Genomic DNA, 27,652 nt, shown 5'->3' on the forward strand with positions numbered 1-27,652 from the left:
AAGGTGTTAGCCACAGTCGAGGGAGCCTAAGACGCTTTGAGGAACAGTGACAACCATATCGATGGAGTCCCTGCCTGGGCAGTAAATTGAGGCCAGCCAGACTTGAAGGGGACGCAGACGTAGTTTGGCATGCTTGGTTACAAAAGTGCATGCAGCCCTATGTGGTTGAGAAAGCTGAGACAGGTATGGGCCGAGGTCATCGGGAAAGTCTAAAGGCTTTCTATGGCCGAGACTATTGTCCGAAACCGGGGTAGCGGAAGGCAGGCTGTTGCGAGTTTGGAGTCTAGAATGGCCCCGATGAATTCTATTCTTTGGGTAGGCACTAGAGTGGACTTCTCTGTATTGATCATTAGGCCCAACCGCTCGAATAGGTCCGTGATGATGGCAACATGTCTAGAGACTTGGGCCTCGGAGGTCCCACGAATAAGCCAGTCGTCTAGGTACGGAAAGATGCCTATGCGCCGATGACAGAGAAAGGCGGCCACTACCGCCATGCACTTTGTGAACATGCGCGGGGCAGTGGAGAGGCCAAATGGCAGGACTGCAAATTGAAAATGTTGATGGTGCACCACAAACCGTAGGTACCATCTGTGCGGAGGGTAAATGGAGATGTGAAAGTATGCATCCTTCATGTCGAGAGCAGCGTACCAGTCTCCGGGATCCAAGGATGGGATGATGGTCCCCAGTGACACCATGCGGAACTTCAACTTCTTTAAAAAGACGTTGAGACCGCGTAGGTCTAGGATGGGTCGGAGACCTCCTTTTGTCTTGGGAATTAGGAAATATCGAGAGAAAAATCCCTTGCCCCGAGCTCCTGCAGCACCTCCTCTATAGCTCCAATTGAGAGGAGCGTACGAACCTGCTGCCAGAGAATTTGCTCGTGAGAGGGGTCCCTGAAGAGGGACAGGGAGGGTAGGTGGGAGGGAGGGGGCGAAATAAATTGGTGGTATCCAAATTCCACCGTGCGTAGGACCCAACGGTCTGAGATTAATTGGGTCCACGCAGGGAGGAAGGAGGAAAGACGGTTGGAGAAGTGAAGAGGATCCTGGGAAAAGACTGGTTTCGGGCGCACCTTCAAAAGTTTGGTTTTGGTCCCGCTGATGGTTTGGCGGGACCGTTATTCTGGCCCCCTTGGGAATCCGATTGTCATCTGCGCTTCTCACGACCACGCCTCCTGCTAAAGTCTTGTTGTGGCCTGGATGGGGGGTAAGGGCGCTGGGGCTGGGTCCGGAAAGACCTCCATTGAGTTTGCGGAGTATGCATCCCGAGGGAACGCATGATGACGAGATTGTCTTTTAGACTCTGGAGTCTAGGGTCCATTTTCTGCGATAAAAGGCCCTGGCCCTCAAACGGAAGGTCCTGAATAGTGTGTTGCAGTTCAGGAGACAGACCCGAGACTTGCAACCACAATATTCTCCGCATTGTAATCCCTGAGGCCACGGTTCTGCCCGCCAAATCAGCCGCGTCGAGTGAGGCCTGCAGGGAAGTCCGTGCTACCTTCCTCCCTTCCTCCAGAAGAGCTTGGAATTCCGGTCGGGAGTCCTGTGGGATCAGTTCAGCGAACTTACCCACCGACTGCCAGGTGTTATTATTATACCTGCTGAGCAGGGCCTGTTGGTTAGCCACCCACAGTTGGAGGCCTCCGGCGGAGTAGACTTTACGCCCCAATAGTTCCATCCGTTTAGCCTCCCGCGATTTTGGGGGCAGGAGGTTGTTGGCCATGGCGCTCTCTCTTGTTCACAGATTGAACAACCAGAGAGCATGGAGGAGGATGGGTATAGAGATATTCGTACCCTTTAGAGGGTACCAAGTATTTCCTTTCCACGCCTCTGGCCGTAGGAGGAATAGACGCTGGAGATTGCCAAATCATGTCTGCTTTGGCCTGGATGGAGCGGATGAAAGGCAGAGCCACACGAGCGTCTGCCGATAGTATGTCTATGACTGGGTCTTCCACCTCCGGGACCTCCTCCACCTGCAGGTTGATATTTAAAGCAACTCGCTGGAGAAGATCCTGGTGGGTTCGGAGGTCAATCGGGGATGGGTCCGATGCTGAAGAACCGGCTACTGCCTCGTCTGGTGAAGAGGAGGACAATTGACCCGGCACGACTGGCTCACGTAGGGACTCCTGAAACTGAGGAACCTCAGGGTCCGGGAACACTGGAGGGTCCGTCGCCAGAGCTGAAGCGTCTGGTCCCGCTGGAGGAGGGTGGCTAACAGTGGCCTCTGGTGCACGATGCTCCGACGGGGAGGAACGAGATGTAACTGTGGGTTCGTCTTGGGCTTGATGGTATGCCCAAGGCATCCAGAAGGACCATTGAGGCGCTTGTTCCATGCCCTGGGCCTCCTGAAGGATACGGCTCTGCGGTTCTGAATCCCCATAAACGGCGCTATCAGCGCGAAAAGACTCAGATGGGTGCCGCGATGGCCATGGCAGAGCAGAGAGTCCGTGAGGAGGAGCCCTGTGCGCAGGGTACCGAGCATCGTGCCGCACCGGAGAGCGGTACCGGGAGTTGTACCGGTGCCGAGAGGGTGACCGGGACCTGCGAACAGTGTGGTGCCGGGAGGTCAACCGGGATCATGAAGCTCGATTGTGAGAGCAGCTGCGGCGGGAGAGGTGCCGGGAGCCGGACCAGCGACTAGAGTACCGGTCCGGAGAGCGTGGTCTTGAGCGGTGCCACGAGTACGACCGGTACCAAGAAGGGGATCGGTACCCGGACTGCGAGTGGCGCCTGGATCGGGACCGGCGTAAGATCGGGAACGCTGGCGAGATCTCGATCTCGAGTGGTGTCTGCCTGTCGATAGAAGGTGGCCTGACCAGGGCAGGCTTCCCCGTTGACGCAACAACCTGCACCGGTGGCGCCGGGGGTTGAGGCAGGGTGGGCTCCATTAAAGCAATTAGTTCCTTCGCCGTTGAAAAGGTCTCAGGCGTGGTGGGAACGAGAAGCTCTACCGAGGCATGTGCCGAGGAGCTGTCACGCACCGGACTCGACGGCTCTTGCGTGGCTGGAATCAACGGTGCCGAGACTGCCAGTGCCGCGGCAGTTGTTGGTGCCGGGCGACTCGGTTTAGGTTGAAGCTCCGACTGCGGTGTAAGTAATGGAGCCGCAGGAGCTTTAACCTTCTTGGCACGCGGGGAGAGGGAGCGGTGCCGGGCTGTCTTCTGTGCCGGTGACGGCTGGTGCCGGGGCGTCTTGGTGGTGCCGGCGATCTCCGGTGCCGAGGAGGCACATCTCCCCAGAGCGGACTGTGCGGCACTCGGTGCCAAAGCTGGAGGAGTGAGGGCCGCCTCCATTAGGAGCTGCTTAAGATGAGAGTCTCACTCGTTTTTTGTCCGCGGATTAAACGATTTGCAAATCCGACACTTATCTGTGAGATGGGATTCCCCCAGGCACTTTAGGCAGGAGTCGTGGGGGTCTCCTGTTGGCATCGGCCGGCGGCAGGTCAAGCATGGTTTAAAGCCTGGTGAACCAGGCATGGGCCCGGGCACCGGGAGAGGGGAAGGGGCTAATCCCCAACCCTCTAAAGTATATACACTAACTACGTTAACAAAGGTTAATAAAAGTATAAACTACAACTTTAACTATAAAACTATATACACAAAAAGTACTAGAATGGGTGAATAGCTAGGGAAGTGGAGAACAGCTAAGCTGCGCTCCACTGTTCCAATGACCGACACAGGCAGTAAGAAGGAACTGAGGAGCGGACGGGTCGGCAGGGGTATATATTCAGTGCCATAGCTGTGCCACGCCAGGAGGCGCCCAGCCGACCCGCCGGATGTTGCTAGGGTAAAAATCTTCCAACAAACGTGCACGGAGCGCAAGCACACCTGATTGGAATGGATATGAGCAAGCACTCGAAGAAGAACATTCACTTCTGGGCTAAAATTTCCCAGGTTTGGTCTTTGCTTGAAGGTGAATTTTTGTTTGTTTGAATAAAAATAGCTAAGCTGTTTGAGAATGAGAAGAAAAGGATGCATGTACTTTTTCCACTATATAAAAAAAATTGACACATTTTTGCATAATTCTAAAGCCAAAACTGGGGCAGAGAGTTGAAATTAGACACAGAAGTAGTCCTCAAGAAGAAGTGCCTGAGTCAATGGAAACAGGTTTTCATTTGATAATGTTATGGCCAATTGAAATTCTCAGCTTGCATACACAGTACATTTTGCACTGAGTTTTCTTTCTGAACTCTTAAAAGTGCAGCTAAGGAAGGCCATGCTGCTCACATGTAGTTAACTTAGCTGCATTGGAGAAAGGTAGTGAAGGACAGAGCCCTGGCCTCATTTACTGAACACCCTGTAAGATACATTATGGATGAAGCAGGGTGCCCTCGCCTCATTTTCTACAAAGCTTTTAGGAAACATTTTTCAGGACTGCTAATGTTCACAGGGAAGACTCCCTCTCCTGTAGGCTGCAAAGAATGAAGGACCGTGTGATCCAGTGGCATTTACCAAAATAATTTTACATTATGATTTCCCCCCACTCAAAAAAATGTGGGAAGTTCCATAAAAAGAAAAGGGACTATCCTAAGAGGAGGTTACAGTTGCACAGTTAAACATTTAAGTTAGCTGGCCACATTGCCTTTATTCTGCTGCTACAGTCTAGTTACATGATCACATAATCTCTCTCGAATACATAACACTATTTATTCTACAATATTAGATACTACAGTTCCATCTTGTAACATTTTTTTCATTCTTTTTACTGTTTCATTGTAACACTGCAATATCTTTTTACTGATTTAGAGGGAGGATTTTAAAGGTTCAAACAGCAGTGTTACATGCCTAATTCCCATTTAAAGTTAATAGGGATTAGGCACCTTTGAAAATCTCCCCCTTTGATTTCTTATATTTTTATACTGTAGTAAAAAATTAATACTTCACATGCAACCTGAACTTTGTCAATATCTAACTTTTGAGAGCCTATCGAAATTTATGAGGGTTGGTTTTATACATACATTTATATTAATCACTAAACAAAGCAAATCTTGTTTTTCCAAGTGGCAAACTATGTTTAGAAAAACTTCTATCAATCCTGTCTCCCCAGAAAGAGGATTACCTCTACTCTATGTTCTCTAAAGTTAATAATTAAAACAAGGCACTGGTGGTTTGCGGTTCCATGCAACTGAGGTAGCAGAGGATGGGGGTCCAACCTTAAAGTTCTGAGCCATTAAACTGCCTCTTTCTGTGGGAGAGACACACCTTCCTGCTGATGAGGTATAATAGTCAGTAACCACTTCAACTAATAATTTACTTTGGAGTAATGGAGGAAAAGAATGAAAAAATCTCCTGATATGTGGTGCAGTTACACTATAACCTTTTGAGAATAAATATTTATAGGCAAGTAATTTTCTTTTATTCAAAGTTTTTATTTATATCTTTCTCCAGAGAGTCATTTACTATGTTATTTAACTGGCTTTGTAGAATTCATTGCCAAGGGATATCATGAATGCATCTACTTTCTGTGAAAGCAGAATGAAATATACTGTAAAAATAGAAAGGATTAAAGAAATGCTGTATGTACCTTTAAGCAAAAGAAAAAGTGTCAGGAAAAGAAACATTAAGGCATAAACAATGAGTCCACTTAAGCCAATGGTGAAACATTAACCAGAGATTGGTAAAAGTTAATAAGGAAATTAACTATGTATGTGTAGCCTCCGGCAAACTTGTCAGTTCTGCTCCCTTTCTTACCTTCTCAAGTTTGCTCCCTTTTTATCTGTATAAATTGAGGTAGTGTGGGTCTTGCATGGTGCTCCTGTTATCTGAGTGTTATTAGCAGAGCGCTGTGCTAATAAAACAGAGTGGTCTGACAAACTGAGTCCTGAGTCTAACTTTGACATGTCCTTTAAGATTCTATTTTAACTTACAATACATTTGTTTTCCCAATTGTCTTATAATTGATTTTAATTCATTGCCTTATAGAATGGAATAACTTATTTACATCTTGAGATGACTCAGCATAATTAGGCACTTGCCTAAAGTAACTGTTCAAAGTCAGGTTAGTTTGTTGTTCAGCACACTGCACCATAAAGTCCCTAAAGAAACTGTATTTAGGACAAAAAGCTCTCTCTCTCCCATTTAGACTTATACTTCTTGTAGGGCCAGTGCAAAGATGTTTCGCACCCTAAGTGAAACTTCCACCTTGCACCTCTGCCCCTGCGCCCCCATCCTGAGGTGCCCCTCACCCCCCGTGGCAGCTTGCCCCCTCTGCCCTGAGGCGCCCCCCTTGCGGCAGCTCCCCACCCTCCACCCTCAGGCACCACCCCCCTGCCCCAGCTCACCCCTGCTCCGCGCACGAGCACAAGCACCCCAAGCACGCCACCAGTGCTTCACTTCTCCTGCCTCCCAGGCTTGTGGCGCCTAAGCCGATTGGCGCCGCAAGCCTGGGAGACAGGAGAAGTGAAGCAGCTCACCCCTGCCCCGCCTCCTCCCCGAGCACGCCGTGGCTGCTTCACTTCTCCCACCTCCCAGGCTTGCGGCACCGATCAGCTTAGGCACTGCAAGCCTGGGAGGCGGGAGAAGTGAAGCAGCTACGGCGTGCTCGGGGAGGAGGCGGGGCAGGGGTGAGCTGGGGCAGGGAGTTCCCCTGCATGCCGCCCCCCTCCTACTTGCTGCATGTGGCCCTCCTCACACTCCCTTGCCCCAGCTCCCTCCACCTAAATGCCAGCGGTGACCGGGGCAGCCGAAGATCCGGCCGCGGCAGTCGCTGCCGAAGAAAATGGCGCCCCCCAAATCCCAGTGCCCTAGGCGAGTGCCTAGGTCGTCTAAATGATTGCACCGGCCCTGACTTCTTGGGAGATGGCCTGACTATTTTCTCTTTTGTATTACTGTCAACAGCAAAGAAAATGCTGTACATTAATCTTAAACTCTATTGGATGATTTTAAAATGCTTTTTTGTTTTATACCTGGACTTCAGGTGAGGTCCCATCTTGTGCCAATGCCAACAGAATACTGACACTGGTTTTCAGATGCTGTCCAGAACCTATTCCACCCACATAACGATGGAGACAACCAAGAGCCAACGAATGACCAGTTCTTGACACAACATCTCGAGCAGATTTTAACCTATCAAGATTAAAGCATAAATCAAAGTATTTGCTAGATTTGTAGTTGAGGCAAGGATTGTTCAAGTGTCAGAAAAATAACAAACCTCAACTCCCGCCTGGACTATTTGTTAACTCAAAAAAAGTAGAGACTTTCTCAGAAGACATCAATGAAAAGGACAAAAGGAAAATATTTAAAACTTTCTCATTATTAACTCCTCATATTCAGTTGCTTGTAAAGTTATTCTGATTTTACTATAACTCCTTTCTTCTCTTCTGGAAAGTATTTATTTCTGACATTTTAGATAAGGAATATTTTTGTAATCGACAGGACACACGATTCTCTTGAACTGTCTACTCTTTGCTTGACGTTGCAGATCACAGTACTATGTTACCCAGAAAACTCATTGCTAAACTATGGCAAAGGTTAAACAATCAAGAATGAAAATATGAAGAGACATGGTGGAAGACTGACGGGAGTGCAGCTGAATCCTCTGATATACTGCCAGCTCACCTGTTAAATCCTTTTAGATCCCACTGCTTCTCACTGCTATGAGTTTTATTATGAGGGTTTTTTAAAATAATCTTTTATTCAAAAGAAACAAGGGGAAAAGTAGCAAGATTTTAAAATCACCAGATTATGTAAGTAGTGACATGATAACTTTTCTGATGGATGCTTGGCAAGATTTGAGCCCCTGCCATCTGCTGCAGCTATGACAACTGTAAATAATTAGGCTGTTAGCTACAATTGTTCTCCGGTAGTCACGGAGAATGGATACGTGTAAAGAAGAAAGAGAAGAGTAATTTCTCTTCTTTCTGGGTGTAAGACCTTAGCGCTAGGCCATACGCAAACATACAATAATAAATAATAAAAGGCCTCCAACAGATAATACAAGAATTACTTAACAATATGGACAAATTGAAAAATCCATTTGATAAAATGGATCTTGGAAGAGAAATTGTGGACAAAACCATAGCAGTGCTTGGAAAATCATGGGTTGTCAAGGGAAGAAACAAAGTCTTACAAGCAATTGTATTATAAAAACAAAGTTTAAATTCTGAATACTGAAAATCTTGAAAAATGCTTAACACATGAAAATAAGTATCCCTAAGATACTTAAACTATCTAGAAGATCTCTTGAGAATAGCTGAGGATAATAAATTTTACTCCTTTAGAAAAACTGTTACCTATAAACATAGAATGAGAGCATGTGTGAATCTAGGTGGAAGCAGGAAAAATCTGAACTTTCCCTTACAATTTCTGATACTGCTTAGTTTGCTGAGATCCAGGGATATAACTCTAGGTAACTTTTGCCTTATTTATGATAGAAACAGAGTCTTGCCTTGAAATGACATCACTGAAGAAACAAATTATTTCACAAAAAGAATGTCCCCAGATGGTTTTTGGCCTATTTGAGTAAAGCTGATTCCTCCTTTATAAGAAAGAAAGTTTTTATACTTAGAAGTTGCAACCTCTTTTGCATTTCTGCAAACAACAACAACAAAAAAGACTTTTTTACTTTTTAAGAGATGGACAAATTGATGCCATTCATAAAAGGGAAGATGAATTTAACGTAACTGGATCATCAGAAGACCAATTTCCACTTTAAAGGAAATACACTGAAGTATAGTTCACGTACTCATCTGAGGAAAAATTGGACAGAATTATGTTCCTGAATCTTTAGTACAGACAGGTCTTTAAAGGCCTAATTAGCAATGGGGAGTCAGATGGAATAAGGAAGCAAGTCACTGTGGGCCAACAGAGAAGCCAACTCCTAGGTGCTGAGAAGAGGTGTTGATGACATGTGGCTACCAATATGCATTGCTCTGGGTAACCCCACACTTTACATAAACTTAGAGTCAGCCATGTTTATTTTATCTGAAGCAGTTTTTTCATCCTTAAATAGATCATCAAGAACTATTCAACAATATTGTTCCGGAGTCCAAACATTTCAGTCAGTCATTGTTCACTGTTGGTAATAGCATATGAAACAATTCAGGATCTGTAAACCTGATTAGGCCTCCCAATCCAAAGTGGTCAGGCATGAAGGAAATATACTTAAAATTATCATTATCGTATTTAGCAGAGACATTTTCTGAACATGTTTGAATTCTATTTTTATTTCCTTTCTTGAGGCAAAGTGACAACAACTTACTTGTCAAAGCTGAACTGAGCCATTCTGGCGATGAAAGTTGCTTCTCCAACTACCTGGGCCATTCTGCCAAGTGCCTCTCCTGCTGCACATCTCAAAATGGGATTAGGATTGTCAAGGGCACCCATAACCAATGTCAAAGCAGATTTGCGGACTTCTTCTGGTCCTAATGTGCTTTTATTCTCAGCTAAACCCTATATGAACAAATGGGAAAAAATATTTGACCAAAAGAAATAAAAGTATGTTTTGACATCGGTTGCTGAAATCAAGTTTAACACAGTTTAAACTGATATTTTTACAAGAAGATAATTCACTAATAAGACAGACTACGTAATTTTTGAAGTGATGTCTTATACACAGCTGGACATATCTTACAACTCACACCTTGAGAAAGGTGTTTAATTTCTACTTCTCTACCTATTTTCCAAGGATTTTTTCTTTTTTTCTTTAAATAAGATTAAAATAATGTTACATGTTAATACAAATAAAGAAACAAAATTAAGACTACACGAACACCCAACTACCACCAAAACAATATTCTGCTTCTGCCCCAAAAACCAAAGCAACTAGTTTCCTCCAAAACCAACAGCAATGGCATTGCATGGCTCTTCGCTAATTGTTTTCCATGAGCCAGTTCCAACAATACAACTGGATGGGTTGGCTCCTCTCATAGATCAGGCAGGCAAGGCGGCAGGCAAGGCAACAGACAATGAGACACTGCAGTCTCCATACACTTAACTCCACCTCTTTCCATTACTCTGACTCCCCTGAACCCCTCACCAGCACATCAAGTGGAGAACTTCAGAACTGTAAGCTGAATCATTGTAACAAAACATAACTTCAGCATATGATAAATCTGCTCTTCACGATAGTGAAGGATAACTAGGGTGACCAGATGTCCAGATGTTATAGGGACAGTCCCGATTTTTTGGTCTGTTACCCCTCCCCCGAACCGATTTTTCACATTTGCTGTCTGGTCACCCTAAGGATAGACATCTGCACTGTTGTCTGTAATATATATCATATGGCATGCTGCTTTCTGAAAGGGTATCTGATGGTCTAGGTTTTAAGGACTTGTAGATATAATGGCTAAGGGAAGACAAGAAAGGGAAAAGAACTCCAGAAGTAAGCCCTGTATCACAAAATCATGCATTTGTGACCAGACTGGAGGAAATCAGAAATTTTCCTTGCAACATTCAGGTAGTCAGACAGAGGAGAGTAACATTTTAATGGAGACTTTGCCCAGATGCTAGCGCTGGTTGGAGATCATGTTAGCTTGTCCCAGTCTACCAAACAAGTGATTCAGGTTCAACAGCTAGCCACTGACTGCATAACTACAATTTTGCAAATAGAAAAATCTGAACACTGCCTGGAAAAACTGCTAGAGCAATATCCCTTAAAATGAGGAAAAAAAGAACATTAAGTCTCCCAGGAGAATTTTCTTCTAGTCTAAACTGACTTGCAATTGGTGGGTCCAGTTAGTCTCTAACAGCATTGAAGGGGACTAATAATCAATTTTGTCTTATCTGAAAAAGACCACATTTCCAATCAATGAACTTCTGGTGTCACTGTTAATGACCTGATGACACTGGCTTTCATCTTCATGGAGTTCTGAGCCAAGTCTATTCAGTACCAGGAGACAGACAGAGGGTGCACACTATCAGAGGAACAACAATGGTATGATTTCCCATCCCTCTGGCAAATAGGTTAGTGGATGCTGAAGAGAATGAACTGACCCGATAGGTGTGGCATCAAAATCAGTACACCACAATTTAAAGTGTGTGTAGTAGGGGGACGAAATCTCAGCAGGAGAGGGCCAAAGTCAGCAAAGCAATCTGTTACCCATAGGGAAAAAGTTTCAGGTTTACTAGGACTGGACTGTCTGTGAGAAGTAGAAAGATCCTTACTTTGAAGACTGTTTATCTTCCAGTCTCTGCACCTGTGAAACGTGCCCCCAAGGAGTCCCTCTTTGGAGTACCCTGTACTTCCACTGCTGCAGTCAACTACTTTGAAGAATTGTGAAAACAAGTGTTCTGTGAGAGTCTGGGGCAGAACGTCAGGGCTTGCAGAGTGGTCATAAGAAACTGGATGCAACATGACCACTGCATTAAGTGTATTCATGACTCTTCTCATCCTAATACTCCATGTGAAGGAGGGAAATGATCTTCTCAACAGAAAAGCAAAAATTAATCAGTTACAATTAAAACTATTAATCTAAGGCTATGTCTACATTTTGAGTTAGGGGCATGATTTTCCTGCTCATGAGCACACACTTGCATTAACTCGATGAGAATCACACCCCAGCTTGAAATGTGAACATAGCTTAAAACAGGGGTGCGCAGACTTTTTGGCCCGAGGGCCACATTGGGGTTGCAAAATTGTATGGAGGGCCAGGTAGGGAAAGCTGTGCCTCCCCAAACAGCCTGGCCCTCACCCCCTATCCAATCCCTCACACTTCCTGCCCCTTGACTGCCCCCTGACTGCCCCCTCAGAACCCCCAGAGCCATCCAATCCCCCCTTCTCCTTGTCTCCTGACTGCCTCCTCCTGGGGCCCCCTGCCCCTTATCCAACCCCCCTGGGACCCCACCCCCATCCAACTCCCTCGCTCTCTGACTGCCCTGACCCCTAGCCACACCCCTAACAGGCCCCTCAGGACTCCCACGCTTATCCAACCCCCACGCTCCCCGCCCCCTTACCACACTGCTCAGAGCAGCATGTCTGGCAGCCGCGCCACCTGGCCAGAGCCACACACACTGCTGCGCTGCCCTGCAGAAGCACGCAGCCCCACTGCCCAGAGTGCTGCCCGCTCAGCAGCATGGTTGGGGAGGGAGGAGCGACAGCAGCAGAGGGGCTTGAGATTAGCCTCTCCATCTGGGAGCTCAAGGGCCGGGCAGGATGAGTCCGTGGGCCAGATGTGGCCCGCGGGCCAAAGTTTGCCCAACTCTGGCCTAAAAGGAAGAGGCTGCTAAAGAAAAACCAAAGAGAGCCCACCAAAACAACCTGGCTGCTACAGCTGCTACTGATGTCCATAAAGGCAGGATACAAATTGGGCAAGAGACACAAAAGGGCTGGAGCTAGCTGAATGGAAAGAGTGAAAATGGAAGTCTCATTTGCTGGCATCCTGCCTAATTCACAAGAGAGGGGAGTCAACCCATTAATCTGCATTGTCATTATTATGTTAAAAAAAAAAAAAAAAAAAAAGATATACCAGTGTTATTGAATTAGAGTTAGCTTTACCTAGGACACCCAGGCAGGGGAGGCTTTTATTCTCTCCCCTCACCACAGGTTCAAACTCCATCAGACTGGAAAGCTGAAAATTTTAGGTGGTATGTCAGTGTGTTGCACTGCAACAGTCACTAAATTAAAGAACATTTTAGCTATATGAAGAAAATTTTGAAACTATTTTTCTTTTTCCAATCAAAGTAGTAGCAAAATCATATCTTAACATACTGGATGGGAGTGAAAATGCTGGATGACTACAGCAGCCCGTTTGGTCCTCAAGTATGAGAAAGACAAGGAATATACTATTATCACCTCGGAAAAAGAATCTAGTCACTTTAGGAAAAACACCCTTCCCCTCAAATTATAGGTGGGGAAATAATATGTGATTATGTAGTTAAAGACAGTATCATAACACACATGCACAAAGGAGCCAAATTAAGAATGCACAGGCAAACTTAATTCTGGCTTTTCCTAACTTCTGAATGCTTGACTTTGCAACCTTAGTAATGATCTTTAAATGTAGTTTTTGTGTTTAACATTTATATATAAAAGTCTATAAATCTGAGAATTTTAATATCTGTCAATTACAAATTTTTAAGCGGTTTTACCTTCAATGCGCTGAGAACAGCAGTGAAGATATTAAGCTGCACAGCTTGTTGGCGGACACCTTTAGCCTGTTTGACACATTCAGCAAAGTGATCCAACATTTGTAGCCTACAAAAGAACAATTAACATCATCACTAAGAGAGACACTGCCAAAAAACATACTGAAAAGACACTACATTTTGCCTAAAGGGAAAAAAACCAATGCAAAAGAGAAAAAAAAAGTAGCAGAAGGGTTTCAACAAGGCCCTATGAATTCTGCTATTTGGCTGCAGAATGTATTGGGCCCTATGAAAATCTCTCCCTGTCTCACCTGGTGGCCTGAGAGCATGCTGCCAGGCAGAGGGGGTAAAGACCTCTGATTGGCTCTTGCTGGCTCTGCCTTGAACTCAGCCACAAACAAGAGATTTTCATTTCAGAAGAAATGATTGCTTAGAAGAAACAGCGGCTGCGGACACTGTGCAGTATGACCAGGAACTATGGGGACAGGAGAGAAGAAAAATTCACTTGCTTCAATATCCTCCACCTTAGACACAATGCTGGGAATAAGGAGAGTGCAAAGTGTAATTCACATTCTGTCCTTCCACCTACATGCTGCTGAGAAATAAGAGGGAAGGAGAATATGAACTGGCTTTGTGTCTCACCTTTCCCCCAGAGATGCCGGGGATAGGCGGGAATAGAGCCAAAGAGTCTTTTCCTTCAGATACAGGTAGACTTTGTCATAGTTATCCATGCCACTGCAAAGCTGAATTACTGCAAAGTGTTCTCCATGCTAATACACCTTAAATCAATTATAAAAATGACCTCACCACACATTAAGTTGAATTTTCAGGGCTGAAAACTAGGAAAAAGATCTTTTACTTCTAACAAGAGTACATGTGATATGGAACCCACTGAGAGACAATGAACATGGAACACCAGAAGTAGATTGACTTTTTGAGAGAACTATAATCCCATTAAATTAAAAAAAGAAAGACAACAATACACTGAATTGCACATTAACTTAGACTTACCTGTGTTTGTAAGAAACATGAGGAAAAACCACACCAAAGAGCGCCACAGAGGCATCAATGACTGATACTCCCAGAGGAAGGGGGCCAGGCACAGCTTCACCAGCTGGGATGCGCAAATAAATGGAAGATGGGTCATGTTCCAAAGCTCCACTTCCAGATGCACTGTTTGGCTGAAGCTACAAATAGCCACAAGATATTAATACCTTCTAAATACATATCTGCACATACTTATACTGAACATACTGAACTAACCAAACTACATATGCAGCAACTTAAAACTACATTACTCACCAGCAGTTAGAATTCTCTAACTACACTCCTACATGCAATGCCAGGCAAATCCCAGAACATTCAAAGCAGCTAACAGCTTGGTGTGAGCAGTCTCAGTACATATGAGGTGGGTGAATTAAAGACAGAGTGACAAAATTTGGTTCTGACAGCTGCTCTGAAAGCAGTGAACACAAAGAGGCATTTCAGGGCAAAAGGTTAAAGTGTCATTTCCTCAGCCTGCGCTTGAGGCGGAATGGCAGCGTAAATCCTGTAACAACTCAAGGAGTAATGATTCCCCAAACAGATCAATTTTAGTTCTAGAAATTGACTTTGACATAGTACAAACATCTCTTTAAACTCACCCCCTTATCCAGGTATGCCATCAAACAGCAGCAACCATAAGTGAAAAAAAGGTGAGCTTTCTCATATCAAGTATTTATTGTTATTTAAGTGATAAATAATGTATGAAATATAGTTTGAGGCTAGTGCTTCTGTGGTCTTCTGGGCAGGCAGATCAAACAGAAACTGAGTAGTCACTGAAACCTCTTCATGCCTCTTTATACACCTGCTTAGATTGTAGTTCCATGCAGACAGTAGGATGCATGCAGTTCCAAACATTAAAAGCTTTGAACAGGACTAGGTTTCACTCATCAGGATATGCAATTCCAAGACAAGGATCTATGGATGCAAGCATAGGAACGCACATTTATAGAGAAGATTGGGACAATAAAACAGACTGTTCACCCCAGTAGCCTCAAAGGTGAAGAGGGTTAGCCTGGGCCAGCAAGGGAAAGAAGGTCCTTTCCCCTCCCACTCCTCATGGGAGCTCAGCTTGAGAAGAGGGAGGAGGCATCCTAACTGACTTGGGTTTCCATTGTACCTTTCAATCCAGCCATTGCTTCCTGTGCACCCAAGGGGAGGGTTTATAAACCCTTACCTCCACCCCAGTATACCATTCTACTTCTGGGAGCATCAGCTCCCCTGCCTCCTGAATATCAGGCTAGGGCTGGGTTTTGGGGCCAGCTGTGGGCATCATACTAGTCACCTTTTAGGGGCTGAGGAGTTTTTCCCACACTGCCAGACTGACCTGGACAGAGAGATATTTTCACCTTCCCCTTGGCAGTCCAGGAACTATGTGGGCAGGTTAGGTTACAGAGTTCATGGTGTCACAACCTGACAGCATAAATACTGGAACTAGGGTTTCTGGGGTGCTGCTGCACTCCTAGATTTGAAATGGTTTCCAGTCATTTATAGGGCTTACAGTTTGGTTCAATGGCTCTCAGCACCCCCACTATACAAATTGTTCCAGCGCTCCTGCCTGACAGATGCCTAAAACAGAGGAGTTGGGATCAGAATTACGGGAAACGTATCCCCTAAAGGTGGGAAATGGAGCTGGGCCTCCTAACATCTGGTACAGTGAAGGATCAAGCCCCTTTCACCCTCCCCTTTAAACTCTGTACAAGAGGAAGCCATTTGAGTCCTAGCAGTAATGTTGAGACCAGGATAAAGGTTTTGAGCGAAGAGAGGGGAGGGCACCGAGGACAGCTCTCTTCTAGGTGTACTGATGACCCATGCACTTGTTGAGTTATTGCCAGATAATTTCCCAGATGCATTTAATTAATAAAGTTGTGACCTAGTTAAACAACATTCCCAGTGTCTTGACTTTCTTTCAGTGATGTCTGGCAAAAAACACAACTGGACCAATGTTAAGAGTTGATTATCTGCAAAAATTCATTAAAAGGTCTTCAAAAGAAAAATTTCCCAAATTCTTTTAATTTTTCACATGCCTATAAATGTTTCCAACAGCCAAACAGATTTCCTTCAAAAATGTAAGTAGTTCCTTCTACTCCCAATAAGACTTTGTACGTCACCATCCAGATGAAGGATATGATTTCATATTGTTGCTTTAAGAAGAAGAAAAAAGTCCCTTTTTGGTATAACACTATTTGCAACGTACATACTGTGACAACAGTTCCATTATAAACTCTGCTTCTTTTGCATTTTAGAATTTCTCAGCTGGGGAAAAAATTATGGAACTTATTGCTAAATCTAGAAATGTTTCATTCACATTTTAAAAGGAAGGATAGTTGACTAACCAGAACTTTATAAACTGTGCAATGATATTCTCTACTGATTTTTTTTTTTTTTTTTTTTTGGTAGCTAGTTTTACCAGAAATTTACACTGCATATGGCAGGCTTTAAAACCTGTAAAATCCTTTGAGATAAGCTTGGAAATCAGTAGAATTACACTTCCAGATCCATAGTGAGAGTGCAGTTTCAGTTTTTAGGATTTTATTCAACAGAGCCAAGGATAAGAGGAGTTTTATTACTGATTTTTTTATTTTTTTTTTTACCTGATCTTCAATTGATTTATGATCTGTTTCCTGCAGCCAAGAGCCAAGAAGAACACTGTCATCATAATGGCAAAGAGATCTAAGCAGCGACGTAGTTGTATTAGCAGAATTGTCTGTCAAAGTGAATTCTGCCACTAGCTCCCGAAGGAGTGCATTAAATGATCCTAGAAAACAGAACTGTACATTAAATCTAATAATAATTCTTGGCTCCTCCATAGACTTCAAGCCATTTTACAAATGCAGGCACGTAGCATTATTCTCATTTTACAGATGGAAAACTGAGGCAAAGAGCAGTAAACTTGATTATCACAGGGTCAGTGGCATATGTACACACAGAACCCAAAAAGGACCCTTGTCTCCAAAGCCCAGTGCCTCATGCTGGCTCCTACAAGATCACGATCCCAATCTTGCAAACACTTTGCATGATCAGAGTCTATTTTTGTAAACATCATATTGCCACAGAAAATAAATGTACTATTGCTCTTTGTCCCATCTACTCATATTGATCTAATAGACTTGTTTCATAATATAATATATTAGCACAAGAGTAGGCAACCTATGGCATGAGTGCTGAAGGCAGCACGCAAACTGATTTTCAGTGGCACTCACACTGCCCAGGTCCTGGCCACCGGTCCGGGGGGCTCTGCATTTTAATTTCATTTTAAATGAAGCTTCTTAAGCATTTTAAAAACCTTATTTACTTTACATACAACAACTGTTTAGTTATATATTATAGACTTATAGTAAGAGACCTTCTAAAAACGTTAAAATGTATTACCGGCACGCGGTACCTTAAATCAGAGTGAATAAATGAAGACTCAGCATAGCACTTCTGAAAGTTTGCCGACCCCTATATTAGCATGTCTAAGCTTATTAAACTCTGAATTACTGACATGCAGAAGGAAAAAATATAGATTACAAACAATTTCTTTTGGACCAGACAATATGGAGCATTTGAAAAATACAATCATTTTAAATGTTTGAGTGTATTTATTTCCCCTAGGACTGTGTGTACTTTCTAACATTTAGGGAATCTAAACTGAATAAATGATCCTTCATTAGAATTCTCTGAAAATTCACACACGTAAATAAGAAAATGAGCATTTTGTCCTAACTGCAGTTATATTTACATTTACAAGTTAGATGTCAACTTAATGATGCCAACCTTTTGAACACTTGAAATCAATATATTCTATACATCAACAATTTGAATTGATTTAATTCAAAGCTGATTTTAATCAGCAAACAGGAAACACTATTTTAAACAACAGATTTTAATCTTCTTTTTCCATTTAAAGTTTTAGTTATTTCCATAGAAAATGGTTGATTCTCATTTGTGGGTGACCATTAAAGCATGCTGATTTGAAACTAAATATAAAACTTTTATACTAGATTTATTTTTGCTAAGCAAGAGGATGTATGTCTATACACATTCATGTAAGCAATTATATATCTTAGCTTACATTTTTCAGATTCCTAAATTTTACATTTTTTATTATAATGAATGGTACATTTATTTACTAGATGATTAATAATTTTTTACTTGTGATTTGTGTCAACGTCTATTTGGATGGAAATTCAAATTCAACAAAATATGCATAACAACAGCATTTTAATTTGTATTTATTAGTAGTAGTTAAATAAAACTACCTTAAATGTGCAGGATACATAAGAAAAAAGGTTTATCACAACATGTTTTGCATTTAATACTAACTGATTTATTAAATAAATAATCTGTAATCAGAGAAACTGCAGTGATTGTTTTTGGTCAACATGTCCTTCAAGATTTTAGAACTAGTAGATCTCATCCTTTCACACTTAGTTTCTATTCACAGAATGAAAGAGCAAAACAAGCTTTCCTGCTTTCCCAACTGGTGTCTTAACTTTGAATGAAGTAGTCATTGAACTAACCTAGCTGAATAAACTGAAATGAAGAAAATATTCACACTGCTCTGCAGAAAAGGCTATTGCTGTCAAAAGTTGGTTTTACACTTCAGTAAACTCTGGTTCCACATGCTTAGCCAGTGACTTTCCCAGTTAAGTGGTTGGCTCTCTTTAAAACTTAAGCAGCAAACATGTACTGCTTAATATTATTTTTTAATTTAATTTAAATGATTGTAATAAATTATATAAATTTAGGCCTTAATATAATTTTTCAGGGTTTCAAATTTCATTTTAAATGTTTATTTTAAAAAATAAATCTGTATTTAATGTAAATTAAAGGATCCTATTTAAAGAAAAATATCCAATTTTAATTTTTGAGGTTTTTTTAACTATGGATTTTTATCCACTATGTATATCAATCTAGTACTGCATTAATGTTAAAGACTGGCAAACCATAAACTTAAAACCAGGAAATGAATCTTATCTCTATCCTTTGTGTATCAGCCTTAAGATATCATTTTGTGTCTGCCTCTTTATATCAGTTTATTGTATTTGTTAAATAAAACATACAACTCTACAAATTGGAACTTTATCTTCTGTACATGTACATTACATACACTGTATGTGTTGTGCTGTACTATGCAGTGTAGAAATTATGCATTTAAACTGATAATATAATATTTAAAATTCTAATACTACATTCTTTATCCTCTAGAGAGTTTCCATTTTTATCTAATTAATGTTATCTTTTATTTTGAAACAATGACATTGGATCTTCTTAGCCCTGTATTTGCACTGAAATCACAGAAATTCAATTGCTTTGTGTTAACAGAAATAATAAACCAAATACATATGGAAGATTTGTCATACCTTTGAACTCTATCATTTCTTTTAACCATTAATTTAGATCTTAAATATTTAAGCTGCACTGTAAAGATTTTCAAACAACTATTTTTTTCCAACTGGTATGGATCTAAGCCTTACCCACCAAAGAATCCATCAAAAGGCATAACTATACTTTCTTATTTGGTAACTCCCTTTAAAAATATATATTTATTTACCTTCGTAAGTTTTTGGAGGTAACAAAGCCAAAATGTCATATAGTCTTAAACGGACCATAGCTGCGCTAGCTTTAAGATGAGCTCCATGGGCTTTAATTACTGATGGAATGCTACAGTGTGAAAAAGAAGAGAGAGTTAGGTACAATCAAACATAATTATGTTATGATATAGGGCATTTACGAATTTTTTTAAAGTAAGTGGTAGTTGAGATAACAGCACACTGCTCAGAACTATTCTGAATAAAGTTACTCAGATTATTAATTTGTTTTCAGAAGTAACAGTACTGAGAGGATCTTTAACACCATACAAATCAAAGAGCAGATCAAAATACATTAGTAAACTATTATTACTGTAAATTCTTTGTTTGTTTGTTTTCCGCAGTGTATATTTAAAACCTTTTCATATGTTACATTGTATAATAGGCCACTTTTATTAACAAACTTCACTTTTACTTCTAATTTCTTGATGTTCTTATTCTTTGTGAAGGGACTAATTAACTAAGGAATCAAGAATTTATTGAGCTGGAAATCCAAAATCAAAAAGGGAGTTTAAAATGACGAAGTCAAGTCAATTGTTGTATGCAGTGTTGCTGTAGCCATGTCGGTCCCAAAATATTAGGAAGACAAGGTGAGTGAGGTAATATCTTTTATTGGACAAACTTCTATTGGTGAGAGAAAATCTTCCAAGCGTACATAGAGATCTTTTTCTTCTTCTTTCCCAGACCCACCTTGTCTCTCTAAAGAGAGGTCAAAACGAGCCCAAAATATAAGTTATGTTTTGTAAAAGTTTATCACAAAAGACCAAAATAAGTGTTTTCATGAAATTAAATTAAAAAAAAACATCGATCTTCAAGAGAAAGAAATGAGCACTGCTTTGGGGGCAATCCAAGGACTGCAACATAAGGTCACAGCATGAAAAACCACAAGTAAAACTAACTAGAAATACAAGTGAAACTTACTGAAACAATTTCAATATCCTGGCTCAATGAAAAGTAAAACTCAGACCTGAAACAGTGACAACTTAGATTTTTTTTTCCATTTTGATAATATATGCCATTGCTTATAATAGACTGTTTTAACAATGGCATTTTTAGCCTCAGACTGTCCCTTTAAAAATGCAGAAAGGAAGAGAATTTTAAAAGCTGTCTGCTTACTGTGACATCATTGTCATGGCACATTCTATAGGTGTCATTAATTTTCTGATCACATCTTCAGTAAGGAGCTCAGGACAGTGAGCAACGAAACTCCTCATAGCTATCAATGCAAAACATTTCAGTCAAAGTTAAATCGCAATAGAAATGGAAATAAATTTCAGCAAGTAACCAAGCTACAGATGCTAACAGGATACAAAAAATGAAAAGGTTTAATCACATTTTAATTAACTCATAGGTTATAAAACAATTAGTAAGATTACACACTGAAAAAAATTAATTATGTAACAAGTTTTGTGCATGCCTTTTCAATTACTTTTTGATAGAAAGAGATGAATTACAAAGTCTCTGTATGAGTATGTTATTTGTGATGTTGAAATTAGCACACAGCTAATGAAACAGGACATGAACTTTCACCACTTCTTTCTGATTCTTACCGCACAAAGCTCCAGCACGACCTTCCAATGTTACTTGCCAGGTAAAAGAGTCTCCTCGGGCTTTCTCTGCTTCTAGCTCCTTTAGAGAACGAGGAAATACATTTCGCCATAGCAGCAGCATCTTAGGTAGATGGTATCGAACAACTGAAGGACCTAGACAAGGAAATGTTTATCTGAAATTGCAGCATCTATTTATAATGTTCAATATAATAAAAAATAAGGGTATTTCAATGAATAACTTCAGACTAAAATCAATTGCAACGCAATAGAGATTTCTGAATACAATAACTTTTTGCTGATGTCTTACTTTTTGCATTTCCTCCTGCTAGAACAATGAAAAATAAAGGAAGTCATTCTCATTTTTAGGTTTGAAGTGCTGTAAATAAACTGCAAGGGCATTTTTATTTGTTGGTTAACAACTTTCGTTATTAGAGAGACATGGTAGATGAGGAGTAGCTCGAAAGCATGTCTCTTTCACCAACAGAAGCGGGTCTAATAAAAGATTTTCCTTCATCCACATTGTCTCTGTAATAGCCTGGGACCAACATAGCTACAACACTGCAAACAACTGTTTTATTGGTTATTTTAATTCATGGAAACGTGTATTAGTCTTAGGTTCTGCGGAGTCTTGTTTATACAAATGGTAAATTTGGCGGAAAATTTAAGTTGATAATGTGACTTTAAAAACCTGGATGTTTTTATAATAATATATTAGTGACTTCTAGAACCAGTCTATATTTTTGTTTTTCATTGTATACTCAGTTTGAGCAAGACATGTTCTTTTAACTAAGCTAAACTGTTCACATTACAAACAAACAAAAAACTAACTGGTAGTTATTAAATAAGTATCTAGCTTTAATGGCAAGTTTTTCAAAAAGCATTAGAAAAAGTTCTGGAGGGCATAAAATCCACTGTTGCAAACTCTTCTTTAAAAAAACAAACAAAACAAAAAAGAAAAAAAACAGAAAAAGTCCCCAGAAGGGCAACCAAGATAGTTCAATGTACTTCAAGGCTCACATAAGATAACAAGTTTGCAAAACGCAGGATTACTTAGAGCAAAAAGAATAGACTTGAGAAGGAACCTGACTGAGAATAGTGACTAGAGATCAGTCCTGTTGTCACCTTGTGTCATAATATAACTAGAAAATTGTTACTGGATCACTAAAATTCAGAGAGGATATTTAAAACCTACCAGTGTATGATCAATTTTCAGAATGCAATGCCACAGACGGTCAGAGTCAAACACTGGGTTGGATTTTAAAAAGACAACTAGATAATTAAGACCATTAAGATCTGTAGTTGTTCAGTTATAATTATTTATACTGTTCCATAGAGATGAGATACTGAGATGGGTAATCACATCTCATATTTATAAAAGCAGTAAAGAATTCCTTCTGTCTGCATCCAGCATTACATAATTAAGTAAGGCATATTAATTATGGACGGGGGGAGGGGTTTGCCTTCCTCCAAGGCATCAGCTACTTGCTATTGCTAAATGCAGAGCTAAACAGAAAAATGTTGTGATCTGGTATGGTAAATCAGTTTATATAAAAGCATCAGTGTACCACTCCACTTTAACTTAAAAAGGGATAAATGAAAATTTAACTGTTGAATTATGAACATGATGCTATACAAACAAAGTAATTTTTCCCCTAGAATAAATAATCTTGTGCTAGGTTTTTGATTGCTCCAGCACAAAGTGTATTTACCATAACAGATAAATCGCAAATGCTGGACAAGAATTAAAACAATATAACTAAAATAAAAAGCAACTACTAGTACAAACCTAAAGTCATAAGTGCACCAAGTAAAAGCCATCCAGCTTGAGTGCGCTGTAAGGATAGTCTGCTATTTTGAGCAGCAGTTCGTAACAGATCCTCAGCAATACTGACAACCATCTGCAACAACAGGATAAAGAGTAATAGATTTCAAATATAAGTTAAATCGGCTAAGGAAGCTGCCACAAAGTAACCTATTACACATGCTCTATTGTATGTTAAAATGTTCTCAAATAATCTAACGTTTTGTAAAAACCAGATTACTTTTTAGGCAAGTTATCTACTGCTATGTATGTGCAATGCTGATACAGTCAACTTGTCTGTGTTATCAACTGATTCTTGAAACAGAATTTAGTGAAATCACAACAAGAAAACAAAGATGTGAAACAAGAACTAAAAGCACACAAAAATGACTTTTGTTCTTTATCAGTTATTAGTCAGGTTTCAACGATGTTTTAAAGGTCAGTGTCCCGCAATCAGTTGAAATATTTATTTCTCAATACAAATGTCTTTCACTACAGTACAATTCCAGAGATTAAACGTTCTTCATCATCAACTCACTTTTCCCTTTGCATGAGGAATACCTAAGGGACACTGATGCACTCCACCTAGTAAAGCAGCCATTGCAAAACTGTAGCCACTAACTGCTTCTGGTGAGGTCTTCAGATTGTTGAGCCTTTCAGCACACCTATCCAGAAATGGAGTCAACTGAAAAGGCAATGCCACAGCTACACAGCGCAAGCACCATGCAGCAGCTAGTCGAGCAGCCATGCTTGGATGAAGAAGAACTGAGGTTACTGTCTCCAGTAGCCCTGTGGAAGAAAAAATACACGGTCATGTAATTAAAGACTATCACAATGTATATCTACAAGGGGACTAACTCAACGTTGCAGAGGCAGCCTTAATTCTGGTGTTTCCTAACTTCTGAGTGCTTAATTTTGCAACCTTAAATTTTCTTTTAACATCGTTTTTGTGTGTTATTTTCTATGTTTTTAAAAAATAAACTGACATAAATTCTATCACATGGCATCATACTAGAGGGGGATGACAGGTTTCAGAGCCATTTTGCCAGTAGGTTTCACAGATATTTGATGACAGAGATATGGCAAGATTCAGAAATCTTGGGTTCCATTCCAGGTTCTGGATAGGAGTTTGCTCTAGGGGTCACAGACTCTTCTACCCCATCCCAGTCCTGTATTCTCCCCTCCCCCAACCACTGGATTCTTCATCCTAGTCTGAAGAGAACCCACCTCATGAAGCCAGGCCCAGTCTCCATTCCCAGCAAGTCCCCGTCTCTTTTCACCCACAATTTCCACTTTTTCTGTCACCTGCCAGTCCAAGTTTCCAATAGGCTCCTGTCCCAATCTACTCCCTCCATCACTCCCATGTCCAGATTCTATGAGTCTTTGAGCTCTTATCCCCACTGTATTTGAGTCAGGCATCTTCCTTCTTCTCAGTGCTTGGGTGCCAGCAACGAGAGCACTGAGAGCACAGAAGTGAGTCTCCTTGCCCTTAATTCCTATGCTCAACACCACAGTACCCCTCAGTAGCTAAGAGAAGGAACTGCAGGGAAAATCCTGCAAAGTTCTTGCACTGCAGCATGCTCAGTACAGATACTTTTCAGATAATCTACCTGTTGTTAAATGCTAACAACTCTCCACTGAACATATGCAAACTGAGCTTTTTCAAAGGCTTACAGTTTGGTCAAATTTGGGCAGTTTTTCCTGGGAACAGCAAAAGGTACACCTAGGGTGACCAGATAGCAAGTGTGAAAAATCAGGACGGGGGCAGGGGTTAATAGGAGCCTATATAAAAGACCCAAAAAATCAGGATTGTCCCTATAAAAATTGGGAAATCTGGTCACCCTAGGCACATCTCTGGCACAAAGACAACTCCCTCCCCTTGCTACAAAGCCCGCAGGCACCAGAGCTTCTCAACAAAATCACTTACATTTTTTTTTTTTTAACATGAGCAGAACAACTTATTTTCCCTTTTCTCAGCAACAGCTAGGCCACTTTCAATTAACTTTCCTAAAAAATTTCACCCTGAGAAAGATAACGTGTTTCTTAAATGATTATTTATCCATTATATTTTGCCAGTTTTTGCCGTGTTCCATATAACTGCTTATGAACTGCTGTATAGAGCTGCTGAACTTCATCCACATACCTAGAGAGGGTTCTTGTATGAGTGGAGATGCAGTGGCATTCAGGCTCTGAACCAGGCTACCCAGTTCTTGAAGGGCACACACCATCACATGTTGGCTTGCAGCTACATCAGCAGCTCCTGATTTATTTTCACCGTTAGTATCATTTACAACTGCTTCTGCAAACAACGAAAATCAAGTCTCTTACTAAGCTCTGTCACTTGACTCACACTTGAATACAGATAAGAATCACTACAGAAGCTGGACAGAGACTATTTAGTTTTGGCAACAGCCTTAAAAATGCAAATACAACCACAAGTTTTCTACCTACAATGACATGGCAAAAAAATCCCCTCAGAATTTAACATCTTTATGGTTATTAGCAAAAGCCAAAGTAAACAGTCCAATCAAGCCCCATTTACAATGGATGACCAGAAATAATTCTGGATACTAGAAATAATTACAAAAGTTGTTCAGCTCAGAAATGGAGCAGTTCTAAAATACCAATGGTGACTATAGAGAAAATATGGACATATGTTTATTTTATATATATACATGCACATACACACCTATATATAAAAAGTTATAAAAATTTAATCTTATTATATTTATGCAGAGTTTTAGAGTTTGTTTCTTTCAAGAATTTGCATGCACATGTATGTCAGGGGTTGCAAAAAGCAGGCTTATAACAAAAAAGAAACCACACCCTTAACTATGAGATAAATAAAAAGTCAGAAATGTAATTTGGTGCTGTCTGCTCTGTGTATTTCCACTCTTCCTCCTGCATCTTATCTCAGCAGCAGCCCTAGGCTATTCAGGCTGGGCAAAGAAGATATGGCCGTTCTTATGTTATCACGGTGTATAATAGGTCTGACAATGATCCATCTAGTCCATTATCCTGTCTTCCAACAGTGGTTGGTGCTAGATGCTTCTGAGGGAGTGAACAGAACAGGGAAACTTATCAAGTGATCTATCCCCTTATAGACTCTAAGGCAGGGGTGGGCAAACTATGGTCCGTGGGCCAGATCCAGCCCATCAGTGCCTTGGATCAGGCCTGCAGGATTGGCAGCCCTGTGGTGCCATGGGCCCCAGGCTGGTATGACCATGGAAACAGGAACTCTGATGAAATTCCTGATATAATCTTAACTGTAGTTTTCACTATGACTTTGTACCCTGAAAAAATTATTCTGCGAAAATGTTACTGTGCAGTTCCAGTTTACGGTCTCAATCTCTAGCTCAAATTTTCTCATTTTATAAGTAAAATTTTAAATGCCAGCTCTGTAAAACTTTCCATGGGATCTCTGAATCTTTCCTTCTCAGGCACTATCACAAATAATTAAAGATTCTGCAAGCCAAGTTATGGTCACATTTATCTTTTGTAACTCCATTGTCTTCAAAATATGCTCTCAGTTATTACAGCTGGAAAATCAAATTCGATTTCAGGAAGAATGCCTGGGTTTATTTGAGAGCCTAATATGACCTGTGCGATTAGTAGAAGTAATAATGCATAAGAATGAAAGAACCCAGCTTGATATTTAGAGACCATAAGACAGTTTTCTGAGATAGCAGTTTGATTAAAAAAAAAAAATCTTTTTACTTGTAAACTAGATTACAAGAGGATGAATGCCACTCTCCACAATGTCACTTGGGCTGAATCACTCTTCAGAGTAGAACCAAATTTTTAGTATGGATAACTTAATATTGCAAACTGATTGGGAAAAAAACAGCTGAGTAGTTTAACAGCATAACTCCAGTAATCATCCACTAGTAGAGAAGAAACATTATTCAAGATTTGCTTCACTTGTTTTCTAAATATAGAAAAAAAGTTTCTTACCCACTGCCTTCATTTGTTTACCAATGGCTTGACAAATATCTTTGGCAGCTGCAATCTGTGCTTTCTCTCCTAATAAACTGCCTACGGTTGCTCTCAAGATAAAGGACACACATCTTCGAGAGTATACAGCCTCAACATGAGTCTGAGTTGCACGAGGATGCGACACCAGATCCAGGACATGGGACAAAAATGTAGCAAAATTGCGCTCCAACCACTGGCCTCCTAGCGTTGTAACAAAGACAACATATGCCTGCAAATACAAGATATATATATTCAATGCAAACAGAAACAAAAGGATACTGTTGTTTAAGTGGGACCCCCATTCAGAGTAGATGCATTGGAGGTAAATATTACTGATGGCATACCTTTCATCGTATTTAGACTGCATGTCCACCACGTCAGTGTTGTTCACTTCTACTGTGGAATTACCCATTTGCAATGTGTATTGTCTGTGCCTGGTTTGTAATTTCTCCCTAGCTAGTGCTGCAGACCTCTCATCCAAAGATTAGCATGTGGGGTCTCTGATGTAGCTGATGCTAAGAAACCCATTAAGCAGAAAGAGGAAGATCAAGGACAGGGCAGGCCCACTGCTCAGTGAGGAGGGAGAAACAGTAACAGGAAACTTGGAAATGGCAGAGATGCTTAATGACTTCTTTGTTTCAATCTTCACTGAGAAGTCTGAAGGAATGTCTAACATAGTGAATGCTTA

At 41.0% G+C, this 27,652-nt stretch overlaps 1 protein-coding gene across 1 annotated transcript in view; it reads right to left on the minus strand.

Annotated features, from left to right (window-relative positions):
* HEATR5B (HEAT repeat containing 5B) overlaps positions 1–27,652 on the minus strand; it is a 90,963-nt gene that overhangs the window by 44,221 nt on the left and 19,090 nt on the right. The window contains exons 8-19 of the mRNA XM_032772392.2: positions 26,944–27,193; positions 25,133–25,288; positions 23,528–23,778; positions 22,975–23,086; positions 21,189–21,341; positions 20,755–20,854; positions 19,602–19,711; positions 16,657–16,820; positions 14,033–14,208; positions 13,025–13,130; positions 9,198–9,388; positions 6,904–7,063 (exon numbers count right to left, since the gene is read on the minus strand). Coding sequence (XP_032628283.1) covers positions 6,904–7,063; positions 9,198–9,388; positions 13,025–13,130; positions 14,033–14,208; positions 16,657–16,820; positions 19,602–19,711; positions 20,755–20,854; positions 21,189–21,341; positions 22,975–23,086; positions 23,528–23,778; positions 25,133–25,288; positions 26,944–27,193 — 1,929 coding nt within the window. The remainder of the gene's footprint in view (positions 1–6,903; positions 7,064–9,197; positions 9,389–13,024; positions 13,131–14,032; positions 14,209–16,656; positions 16,821–19,601; positions 19,712–20,754; positions 20,855–21,188; positions 21,342–22,974; positions 23,087–23,527; positions 23,779–25,132; positions 25,289–26,943; positions 27,194–27,652) is intronic.

This window comes from Chelonoidis abingdonii, chromosome 3 (assembly GCF_003597395.2).
Source record: "Chelonoidis abingdonii isolate Lonesome George chromosome 3, CheloAbing_2.0, whole genome shotgun sequence".
NCBI classification, from domain to species: Eukaryota; Metazoa; Chordata; order Testudines; family Testudinidae; genus Chelonoidis; species Chelonoidis abingdonii.